At 44.1% G+C, this 12,476-nt stretch overlaps 1 protein-coding gene across 2 annotated transcripts in view; it reads right to left on the bottom strand.

The window, feature by feature from the left end:
- Positions 1–1,041: 1,041 nt before the first annotated feature.
- Positions 1,042–12,476, bottom strand: part of b4galt1l (DP-Gal:betaGlcNAc beta 1,4- galactosyltransferase, polypeptide 1, like) — an 88,842-nt gene continuing 77,407 nt past the window's right edge. For both annotated transcript variants that reach the window (XM_084331507.1, XM_084331508.1), the window contains 3 exons: positions 11,812–11,934; positions 3,573–3,677; positions 1,042–1,714 (listed from right to left, as the gene is read on the bottom strand). In XM_084331507.1, coding sequence (XP_084187633.1) covers positions 1,585–1,714; positions 3,573–3,677; positions 11,812–11,934 — 358 coding nt within the window. In that variant the 3' untranslated portion in view covers positions 1,042–1,584. The remainder of the gene's footprint in view (positions 1,715–3,572; positions 3,678–11,811; positions 11,935–12,476) is intronic.

The raw sequence follows: 12,476 nt of genomic DNA, 5'->3' as shown, positions 1-12,476 counted from the left end.
AGATGGCGAGTTAACTTGATATTGTAGCACTGCGGCCATCTTGAGATAGGGGGCCCTAAACAAGATAAGAGGACTTTAAAACTAGGACTAAGACTTAAATGAAAAGGTAGGTTGAAATTAAATACTGATTTAAAGGTTTAAATCATGGTGAATCAATGACACTGGCAAAGAAATACCAACTTTAGGTCATTGTCTTCATACCGAATGGGGTAGAAAATGGTTTTGAAATTGATCACTTGACATGAGAGTATACCTCTCAAAATTCCAAGGCCTGTGAGAATTGTGAATATCTAAGGTGAGTTTACGCAAGTAATAAAAAATCTTTTTATAAAAATAAATCACATGCAAATTAAGGTAAATCAAGTATTCCTCTTGGTTTTATTTGAAGGGGATTCGTCAGGTCTGCCGGCAAAAGGGCTGAGTGACTAGGGTTTGATTAATTGATTGCCAATGTGATTAGAAATTCAAGCACTCATAACGACACGTGGGAGTCAGGTTTAAGGCCGACGGCCATATATCTTATAGCAGGGGTCGCCAATTAGGTTTGGCCGCGGGCCGCCTATTGCCGATCCCTGTCTTATAGGCTCCTCCGGGAAGCCTAGCCAAGCGAATCAGCTAAGATGAGCTGGTTATTGTTATCAAACTATAATTTGGAGTGATTTGGGTTGCTATGGTTTCAAAACCCTGCTTTGCTAGCAGAGAGAGCTCTCTCTCTCTCTCCTCTCTCTCCTCTCTCTCTCTCTCTCTCTCTCTCTCTCTCTCTCTCTCTCTCTCTCTCTCTCTCTCTCTCTCTTCTCTCCCTCTCTCTCCTCTCTCTCTCACTCTCTCTCTCCTCTCTCTCTCTCTCTCTCTCTCTCTCTCTCATCTCTCTCTCTCATCTCTCTCTCCCTCTCTCTCATCTCTCTCTCTCTCTCTCTCTCTCTCTCTCTCTCTCTCTCTCTCTCTCTCTCTCTCTCTCTCTCTCTCCTCTCTCTTCTCTCTCTCCCTCTCCTCTCTCTCTCTCTCTCCTCTCTCTCTCTCTCTCTCTCTCTCTCTCTCTCTCTCAAAACATAGATCACAAGACACAAAACGCCCTAAATCAAACCCATTACAAACAGAACAAAGAGATCATCAAACCAAAGACCGGACATTGATTTGATATTTCACAACGACATCCGTTAAGGTAAAATGGCTCACGCAGGATGTCTCAAGAGCAGCCACCAAGGGACCGAGAAAGGACACGTACAGTGTCAACAGTAAGATCTAGTAGGGCTCTCCATGAGTTTCAGGATCCAGCAAAAAAAGAAAAGAAAAAAAAAGGTAAAGAAAAACTACAATCCCAGTCGAGTTCGTCCTCGTTGTGCAAAGGCTGAGGAAGAGAAAAGCAAATCGACGAACGTCCTCGCAGATTTTATTAGTCCAGTATTCCTGGTCCAAACGAGACCAAAAGCTAAATAATATAATAATAATTTCAAGTGTCAAGGCACATTTTGGTTTGTATATTGTATCCACAGTAGCAAATTGCTTCTCCAAGCCATTTAGTTATTTGAAAATTGTTCTTCCTCCTTTTCGTTCGTCAACTGGTTCGTCAAGTAATTTGGTTGGTCAAGGTTTCCCCACTTCCACTGATATTTTGGTGAATAGTTGATCCTTTTCTATCTTTGTTACTTTGTATTCAAGGGAGTTGATTCCGTCTTTGCGCATGGTGTCTCTGGTGTGGGAAATGCGGTCGAATCTGGAAACGGAAACAAAGCAAAACAGTTTTAACAAATCTGCCTTCAATAGAATATCGACTGGTCTCCTGGCTGTACTTAGCTGCCTTCAATAGAATATCGACTGCTCCTGGCTGTACTTTGCTGCCTTCAATAGAATATCGACTGCTTCTGGCTGTACTTTGCTGCCTTCAATAGAATATCGACTGCTTCTGGCTGTACTTTGCTGCCTTCAATAGAATATCGACTGCTTCTGGCTGTACTTTGCTGCCTTCAATAGAATATCGACTGCTTTTGGCTGTACTTTGCTGCCTTCAATAGAATATCGACTGCTTCTGGCTGTACTTTGCTGCCTTCAATAGAATATCGACTGCTTCTGGCTGTACTTTGCTGCCTTCAATAGAATATCGACTGCTTCTGGCTGTACTTTGCTGCCTTCAATAGAATATCGACTGGTCTCCTGGCTGTACTTTGCTGCCTTCAATAGAATATCGACTGCTCCTGGCTGTACTTTGCTGCCTTCAATAGAATATCGACTGCTTCTGGCTGTACTTTGCTGCCTTCAATAGAATATCGACTGCTTCTGGCTGTACTTTGCTGCCTTCAATAGAATATCGACTGCTTCTGGCTGTACTTTGCTGCCTTCAATAGAATATCGACTGCTCTCCTGGCTGTACTTTGCTGCCTTCAATAGAATATCGACTGCTTCTGGCTGTACTTTGCTGCCTTCAATAGAATATCGACTGCTTCTGGCTGTACTTTGCTGCCTTCAATAGAATATCGACTGCTTCTGGCTGTACTTTGCTGCCTTCAATAGAATATCGACTGCTTCTGGCTATACTTTGCTGCCTTCAATAGAATATCGACTGCTTCTGGCTGTACTTTGCTGCCTTCAATAGAATATCGACTGCTTCTGGCTATACTTTGCTAAGGCGCTGGTGGTAAAAATAAAATAAAATAATAAATAAATAAATACACACAAACGTAACAGCTTATTTCAGAATATACGAAGCAATACATCATCATACTGAACTGAGACAATTTTTTTTATGTCAAGCTGCATATTTGACCCTTGACATAATTGACTCCTTAATCTCTGTTAATAGACATTAATGTGGAACTGCAGTCTATCAGCTACTCATTCTTCAGAGATGATGAACCATTTCCTTAAGAGGCTGGCGTGCGCAGAAGTGGTTTATGAGAAGAGTTTTATTCGATCATCAATTACAATCATTTCAATTATTTTGAACATTTGCTTTGGCGTGCCTTGGGTACAAGAGAAGGATGACGTTTGAGCAAATCCAATTGGTTCTATTATGTAAGGAAATCAATTCCAGAGAAGTAAGTGAACTCAAGTGAACTCCTATATCCTATGCAGAGTTCCACTTGCGTTCCACTGTCAAACATCTCTGTCCAAAGAGGACGTAAACTAACCAGTGCTACCTATACATTATTTTCTCTTAACATATTTAATAAATAATATATTATTGTCCAATATTTTGTTGTCTCATTTATAAATAAAACCCGAAAATGATCATCGAAAAAGGTAAAAATAATAAAATGTCACTGTGTGTGCAGCCTCGTTTATTCACAGCCTTGTTTATAGTCTGTTTACTTCTTTGATAACAACATCACTGCCTAACTCATAAATGTTCAGCCAAGAACGTTAATAAAGAGAGGGAGGCGGAGAAGGAGAGAGTGAGGCGGAAGGGAGGAGAGAGGGAGGCAGAGGAGGAGAGAGGGAGGCAGAGGAGGAGAGAGGGTTAGCGGAGGAGGAGAGAGGGAGGCGGAGGAGGAGAGAGGGAGGCGGAGGAGAGAGGGAGGCGGAGGAGGAGGAGAGAGGCGGGGGAGGAGAGAGTGAGGCGCAGGCTCCAGCTTTACCTTTGTGGGTTTGGTTCGTTCTTCTTGTCCCGGTCGTGCCGGATCATCCTGCACTTCCCCACCGCTCCGCTGGGCCGTGAGATGGACATGCCTTTGGAAGCCAACCTAGAGAGTCACAGAGAATATGTAGAAACAGGGGTGGTGAATTAATCGTTTTTTTTTTGGTTCACTGAAACTAACCTCTGTAAAAGTCTAAATAAAGTATGATATATCTTTAGTATTGAATACATTAAGTGTTACAAGAGGAATAACTGGATCCCGGGAGAACTGTTTGAAAAACAGGAAATGATCTGATTGGCTGTGGTGCTCCTACCAGGGTTACCACATACATTGCAAAACGAAAATCAAGGACTTCCAAGTACTTTTCCAAGCACAATTTTTCATTTTAACAGGGCATTTAAAAGGATACAATTCACTTTTAAATGCTGTTTTTATAGAAAATAATTGGATACAATATTTATGGCTTAAAACCAAATTCCCAAAAAATACACTTCAAGTAAAAAAATTCAACTTCTTGATTCAAAATTTTTTATCATGGATGAACAAAACTTTCAATGCAAATGGTTGATTTGAATTTCAATGACTTTATAAGCACCTTGTTTAAAAATGGGCTGTTTAAGGAATTCCAGGCCTCGACACTTTAAGCACTTGAGGGATCTTGTGCGAACCCTGTCCTACCCTCTGATTGGCTGTGGTGCTCCTACCCTCCCCACCACCTTTACTACACAAAGAAGCATCCGCTGAGTGCAACGTCGGTTCACTTTGTTTCAAAGGGTGATTTTTGTGGGGGATTTGTGTCAAGATCATAAACAATATTCAAGCATTTGCATCTGTAACAAGCTTTTGTAGGAGGTAACATCTTTCTTCTCAAACTACTTGGTGCAGCTTTAACATCAGCCGCTGGCCAAATGCTCGAAAAATACAATCCACCATGTAGTAAACAAAATAGACAAGTCACCTGGAAAATCTTTTAGAATGACGCTCCTTAACAGCGAGAGTAACTTATCATAGTACTTCTACACCGTCTCTAGACCACTAGACTAATCTAAATCTATTTCATTATTCTTTATTGCACTGTTGTTACGTGTAATGTTAACTGCTGTGTCAAACTAATTCCGATCAACCCATTTAATTTTTTTAGCTGAACACGGATGTCCTTTTTCCGGCTACGCCCCGCTTCACACTGGAATAGGGGAGAGCAGCCCAGTACAACCACAGTCTGACGTCGCTGAAGAAGGACATCCGCGTTCCGCTAATCTTCCCTGGATAAAATGAATGGGGGGCAAAGGGCATCTATTTTAAGTAAAGACAAGACTATCAGCTCTCGGTTGATAGGAATGGATGTTTGTGTTGAACATTAGTTCAATAGTCCATCTGATTAGAGCCTCCCGACAGAGGAGGGAAAGAAAAGGAAATTTTCATCACCAGGCGCCATTTATAGGACTCCATAGAACATAAAATAAGAGATAATTAAATACACATCATGACTGCCGATCCAGCTAACGTCAGGCACAAAGAGAATACATGATGCTAACAGTGAACGTCACCTGAAACTATGGCCGGTTCCCCTCTTAACTCTTATTATTGCTCAGTCTAATCTTGTTTCTCTCTAGTGTGCTGTTCATTGTGGCGAGTCGGAGATAATAATTGTGGCCACCTCTGTGGCTTTAGCAGCATGATGCTTCAACATAACGTTTCTATGAGAAAGTCTACCAGTAAGACGAGTCCACCACTAACATTTGGTTCACAAACACTGAAATGATAAATTAGTTCCACTGTGTAAATACATTAGTGTGGATAAGCAATCTCTTGGTATTGCGCTTTGTTTACATCTCTTGGTCTTTTATGATGCGTTTGTTGGAGTTCAGTGGGTATGGGGGAGGTTATATACTGCTTGGCCACACCTCAGGCTCTGCCAGGAAAGGTCTGGAGAAATTCACAGTATAATAAGTTACTAAACTCCAACCCACACATCAGCCCAGACAAAGCGCAGTACCAACCTTTTGGCTAGAGGTCAGTGTTTTGATGGCATTACTACTTTTAACGTCTATGGAGGGCCCCTACTTAAGTGTTCAGGAGAGGAGAGGGGATAAAGAGCAGCGTTTCTATCATTCAATATAAAGCATAATATTTGCCATCCACGTTTCACTGAATACATTTGATATTATGATCATCACATGAAAACTGTTGTTTGCGAGTATGTTGTGGGAGTGATGAATGAGGTTGTTTACAGTATCCGTAACGGTGTTTTCAGTCACGCACAGACCTTGAACAGGCGGAAAAGGAAACTTCCCGGAGGTTCAGCATAATCTAATCAGACCAAGACGACTTCTAATAGCACCGTGTTGAAAGTGCAGTAAATTAAATGTTCCAATACAATGTACATTTTTCATGATATTGAACACGATTACTCATTGATGTGAGAACATCATATGATGACGAATTAATTTGACCCTTCTTCTCGACCAAAGGCTGCTTCTCTGTCATCTTCTACAAGTTACCAAATATGTTTAAAAATATCTGGAGAAACGTGGCTCCCTCCTCCCTCTCAACATGAGCTGAAACAACCTATAGGCTTGAGGGGGAAGGGGCGGAGAGCAGTGCTGTGAAGGAAGGGCGCGCTGCATTTACAAGACAAATTGAGAGCAACACAGGATGAGGCACAATAATAGTTTTATCTCGATTATCATGTTTTCATGATCGTTGGAACCCAAAATGGTTATTTCAATCGTAATTGAAATTGAAACTCGGTTAATCACCCTGCCCTATGTTGTTGTGTGGATCTTCAGTCAAACTCGTGACCCCTAGGGCGGCTAAGTGGCGCAGTGGGCAAGGCGCTCGCCACTAACACTGGAGATGCTGGGTTCGAGCCCAGCTCTCGGCGTTGCTTCCGGCTTGGCTGGTCGTTCATACTAACACAATTGGCAGTATTAGGGGGTGGGAAAGCCGGTGGGTGGGGATCGGACGTTGTGGACAGCGACTCCTACAGGTCGGTTGGTGCGCCTGTACAGCAGAATCAGGAAGTAGCGGGGGCAGCGTGAGCCTCCGACGCGCTACTCCTCGCCGCTGAGAGATCGCACTGTGCAGGTGAAAAGATGCAATGGTTGCCTCCTCGTGTACCGGAGGGGACACGTGATGCAAGGCTTCGTCCACATTGCAGCCGACCAGTGGGAGGCATGGCCTAACAACGTTCGAGACAGGGGAGGGTAAAATTGGATAATACGAAATTGGGATGGGAGAAAAATGGGGAGAACTCTTGTGACCCTAGACTCTCTGGTAGCCCCTCTTGATTGATTTGAACATGTTCATGCTACTGAATATTTACAGTTTCCAACTGTGAGACAATACTCCTGGCCAGTGTTGTAGTACTCGAGTCCAAGTCCTGGACTGATTTTCAGGACTCGTGACTCGACTTGGACTTGAGCACTGATGACTCAGACTTGGACTTGAGCACTGATGCCTCAGATTCGAGCATTGGCTGCATTCGGACTTGGAAGGAGGACTCAGACTTGTTCATTGATAAATACAGTTATTTATTTTTTGGTAATAGGCCCTAATCATTTGGCATAAGATATTGATGACTAGTGCATTTGTTTGGCTATTGTGTCACTAAGTAAAATAAACTCCCTTCGAAATGTGTCATTTATGTTTAATGTACCCCTTTTTTTATTTGTATGTCAGCTCTTTGACTGCCAGAGTGGAGTGGACTCAACCTTGATGACTTGGACTCGGACTAGAATAGAATAGAATCTTTATTGTCATTGTTGGTACAACGAAATAGCCCGTGGATAGAGGCTGTTGGTCAGTCTGCTAGTTCCGGACTGGATGGCTCTATACCTTCGACCAGCAGTTGAAAAAGATGGTGTGCTGGGTGGTATTGGTCCTGTAAGATGTTATTCACATGACGTAGGCAGCGGGAGGTGAAGACTGTGGAGATATCTGGGAGGCTAGCTCCAGTGATCCTCCTTGCAGCCTTGACCACTCTGTGGAGGGCCTCCTTCTTTGCCCTGGTGCAGCTGGAAAACCACACCAGTAGTCCGTACGTGAGCACACTCTCTACTGCGCAGTGGTAGAAGTTGGCCATCAGTCCCCGTGGGAGTTTAGCCCATTTAAGTTTCCGCAGATAGAAGAGGCGCTGCTGTGCTTTCCCCACAGCAGAGGTAATGTTGATCCCCCAGGACAGGTCATCAGACATTGTCACGCCCAGAAACGTACATTTTGAAACCCTCTCCACCTCCTCATTTCCAATGAGGAGTGGAGAGTGGCTGAGGTCACCAGTCCTGCGGAAATCAATGATCATTTCCTTGGTCTTCGTGGGGTTGAGAGCAAGGTTATGACCATCGCACCACTCCACTAGTCGCTCAACCTCCCTCCTGTATGAGGTCTCATCATTTCCTTTGATGAGGCCAAGTACTGTTGTGTCGTCTGCAAATTTGACTATGAGGTTAGATGGAGAGGAGGAACAACAGTCGTGGGTGAAAAGTGTGTAGAGAAGTGGGCTGAGTACACACCCCTGAGGGGCCCCGGTGCTAATGGGCAGGGTGGGGGATGTGTGCTTGCCAATCCTAACATGTTGTGTGCGATTTGTAAGAAAGTCCAAGATCCAATTGCATAGTGTGGTGTTCAGTCCGAGTTTGTGTAGTTTACTGTGAAGCTAGGGTAATGGGGACTCGACTCGGGCTCTTCTTTGGTGACTCGGACTCGAACACTGGGGTCTCGAGACTCGACTGGGACTCAAGATTTAGTGACTCAACTACAACACTGCTCCTGGCACACATTTGCTGTCATCACTCTCCAATGTTGTCTCATTCCCCCAACATGTGGAAATGACTCGCTGACTCCAGTTGGCTTCCTATATAATCTAATCTTAGCCTGTACTCCAGTCGGCTTCCTATATGATCTAATCTTAGCCTGTACTCCAGTCAGATTCCTATGATCTAATCTTAGCCTGTACTCCAGTCAGATTCCTATGATCTAATCTTAGCCTGTACTCCAGTCAGATTCCTATGATCTAATCTTAGCCTGTACTCCAGTCAGATTCCTATATGATCTAATCTTAGCCTGTACTCCAGTCAGATTCCTATGATCTAATCTTAGCCTATAACTCCAGCGAGACTTGTGCTTTTCACACTCAACCGTATTTTGTAATCTCATAATACAATTTAATAACCAGATTTTTTATCTTACTCCTTCATTCAATACACCGTTGAATCTCTTGTACCGAACCATCCCTCATTTCCATGATATGATCAAAAATGCTATGGCAGCCATCTTTAAATATACTAGTTAATTTGACAAACAGGAATCTTGATTTCAATTAGAAAATCCATTCTATGTTAATAATAGATCAAATTTATATAGCGCCTTTCATAGAACCCAAGGTCGCTTAATGCCTCGTGCAGAGCTGTACAATCCTTTTAAATTAGTATTTGTAAAGCCGAACTCACAAGTTAATGTCCCCATGGGCCGGACAAGTCTTCTTTAAACAAGTCAAGAAGAAACATCACAATAAAGCAAGAACAAAAAAAACCCACCATGAAATCCAAAATAAAATTAAAATAAATAAATGCAACACTCCGAGACATACCCCAGCGAAGGTAAGGAAAAACTCACTAAAAACCTAGCAATAGGAAAAAAGCACCACAGGCAATGTGGAGGAAAGAAACCTTAGAAGGGCCGTGTTGCTATGGATGATCGCACGCTTTTTTTTTTCTTTACAAATGCTTGGACACCCATTCTATCCACTGAAGTTGTGCCTGAACGCCTCTGCCAGGGCTTCAGGGCGACAGGGTTAGGCCGGTCGGCCAAAAAGACGTTAAACAGCCGGTTCTCAGAGGGCAGGTTGTTGAGGTGTGGAGCCAAATCAATAATTCAGACCCTGAAGACAATGTATAGCATGTAACCCTAGATCCGTCTTTCACCGCCGCGTATCGGATGACAGGAGAACCTGTGCCGCCTCTACGTGAGTCTGTCACAAAATCCAACCTTCCTTCTAATGGAACTTGTGTTTTCCGCTGAAGTCCACATGAGCGGCCCACCGTCGTGGTATTTATTCACACGGCTGTGAGTGGAACATCGCCACGCCTCAGTGTCTTCAACAAGCGTTGCCCAGTTGCCTAGCAACAGTGTCCTCACGACCATCGACCCACTTGAAGTCGAGACCACGGACTCACAAGTTCCATTCGAAGGCAGCATTGAACCAGAACTATTTTCATTGTCAAGCATGCGTTTGTGAAGTACCGAGCATATGACGGGTTAAATGAGACTTGGTTGAGGTCCGGTTCAAGGTCCACTGTGGAGACATGCAAAAAAAAAAAAAAAAAAAATCCTTGTGAATCGAATTACGGGGTGGAATTGATATACAAATCATCATTTTGGGGACAAGGTGCTCCTTTAATGACCATAAAGTATCAAACCCCTTCAAAGCCCAATGTATAATGACTTCAAAAACACACAGGTGTCAATCTGAGAATTGGGTCATTTTTCTTAAGTCCCAAGAAGTTTACTCTTCTGGAGACACAATGTTTTCTCCCGACGGCGGCTACGTGTCTCTTTCATTACACATCTCTCCCCACACAGACGCAGGTCAAACATCCTCCCTCGTGTCAGCTAGTCAACATCAGACAGGCTTGTAAAGTCAGCCAGTGAGGACTCGGCTAGAGGGGGGCGTCTCTACCCTCTTCAGAATGATAAAACTCAGGACTCCATTAGGAGGAGAGGAACAGGCTGCTTTTGACAAGAGACTTATAAACAGCCTCACAGGCCAGATAGCAGCCCTGAGAGGACAGAACCGGGGAGGGGAGGGGAGGGGGGGTCTGGAGCGGTGCAGCTTTCCAAGACTGAAACTCAAAACCAGCAAACAAAACATCCCCTTGAGACGGGACTCGATATGGCTGTTATACTATTAAAAGTTGCCCCTGACGATGTCACAAACGGGTTTCCCAAGGAACAGGTTTCTTGAGTTATTACAAGTGTATCACATACACACATTAGGGTTTTTTAGGGCTGACCTCGACTAGTCGAATGTCGACTAATCGATCGTAAGGAGCCGAATAATCCAAATAAGCCAGTCGACTAATCTGCACATTTTGGCTAATCAAAGTCTACTATACAAATCCTTAGTCGGGGACAGGCCTAGTGGCTTTACATATTGTGGTGTGTTGTTGCAGTGACCACATGATCTTCTCCCCTGGGATAATAAAAGTTTGCATCGACATTCCTGATGCTAGCCATTAAAAGATCCGCCCTACAATGGAAAACATGTGTCATTTCTACAATATTGTACAGCTCCGTTTTTATTTCTGAATACATACAAGTCTCTCTTTGAGCTGAATATCAGAGACAAGAGTCTCTAGTGATGATGTCACCAAGAGACTAGTCCTGGAGCTGCTCCATAGACGGTGAATAGTGGAACAACTCCCAGAGCACTGGGGCAGTAACCATGGTGATTTAACTGGGATATGAGGACACTATGACAGTAACCATGGTGATTTAACTGGGATATGAGGACACTGTGACAGTAACCATGGTGATTTAACTGGGATATGAGGACACTGTGACAGTAACCATGGTGATTTGACTGGGATATGAGGACACTATGACAGTAACCATGGTGATTTTACTGGGATATGAGGACACTATGACAGTAACCATGGTGATTTGACTGGGATACAGGTACATTTTCTAATTCAGGGCTATAAGCCCTACATTTAATTTCCTATAAAGCCCCACAAGATTTCCAACTTAGGGAATAGGGAGACAGTTGTCTGTTTATTGATATTGATTGAACCGTCACAGATCATTGGAGTGGTACACTGTGTGTTAGGGCCGTCACAGATCATTGGAGTGGTACACTGTGTGTTAGGGCCGTCACAGATCATTGGAGTGGTACACTGTGTGTTAGGGCCGTCACAGATCATTGGAGTGGTACACTGTGTGTTAGGGCCGTCACAGATCATTGGAGTGGTACACTGTGTGTTAGGGCCGTCACAGATCATTGGAGTGGTACACTGTGTGTTAGGGCCGTCACAGATCATTGGAGTGGTACACTGTGTGTTAGGGCCGTCACAGATCATTGGAGTGGTACACTGTGTGTTAGGGCCGTCACAGATCATTGGAGTGGTACACTGTGTGTTAGGGCCGTCACAGATCATTGGAGTGGTACACTGTGTGTTAGGGCCGTCACAGATCATTGGAGTGGTACACTGTGTGTTAGGGTGAGGATTCTCAAGTATGTTACCTGTTGTAAATGTCGTCGTCCTCTCCACCCCAGCCCCAGTAGTTGTTGGGGAAACCATTGATCTTTAGGAACTGCTCCTTGCTCATGGAGGACACACCTCCAAAATACTGGTTATAAGGTAACCTGGAGTGAGACAGAGACAGAGAGAGACAGAGACAGAGACAGAGACAGAGACAGAGACAGAGAGAGAGAGAGAGAGAGAGAGAGAGAGAGACAGAGAGAGAGAGACAGAGAGAGAGAGACAGAGACAGAGAGACAGAGAGACAGAGAGATGGGAGAGACAAAGAGACAGCGATTTGAGTTTGCATCAACTTTATTGCATCCCTTTATTGCATCACCATCAACAGAACAAACGTTCCTGGCCAAATTCCCAATCAGGTCTCTGACATCAAGGCCACCTAACCATCCCTCCCTCTTAATTGGCTGATATCAATCCCCGTCTCCTGAGCCTCTCAGCCACTATGTAGTCAGTGTGATGTAGTGCCGGGTGCCAGTGACTGGCAGCCATTGAGCCCACTTAGCCAGAGGTTGGTGCTACACAGTGGTGGTGAAGATCATCCAACATGGCCCTCCTGACTGTCCCTCGCACTAAGAGGTGAGACGGATCTTTAAAAAAGTGGATATCAGGAAGGCAGCAGGACCGGACGGCATCCCCGGCCGCGTCC

This window comes from Notolepis coatsorum (genome assembly GCF_963971535.1).
Source record: "Notolepis coatsorum genome assembly, chromosome: 16".
Classification (NCBI taxonomy): Eukaryota; Metazoa; Chordata; class Actinopteri; order Aulopiformes; family Paralepididae; genus Notolepis; species Notolepis coatsorum.
Note: the sequence above shows the minus strand (reverse complement) of the source record. Positions and strands in the feature narration are given on the sequence as shown.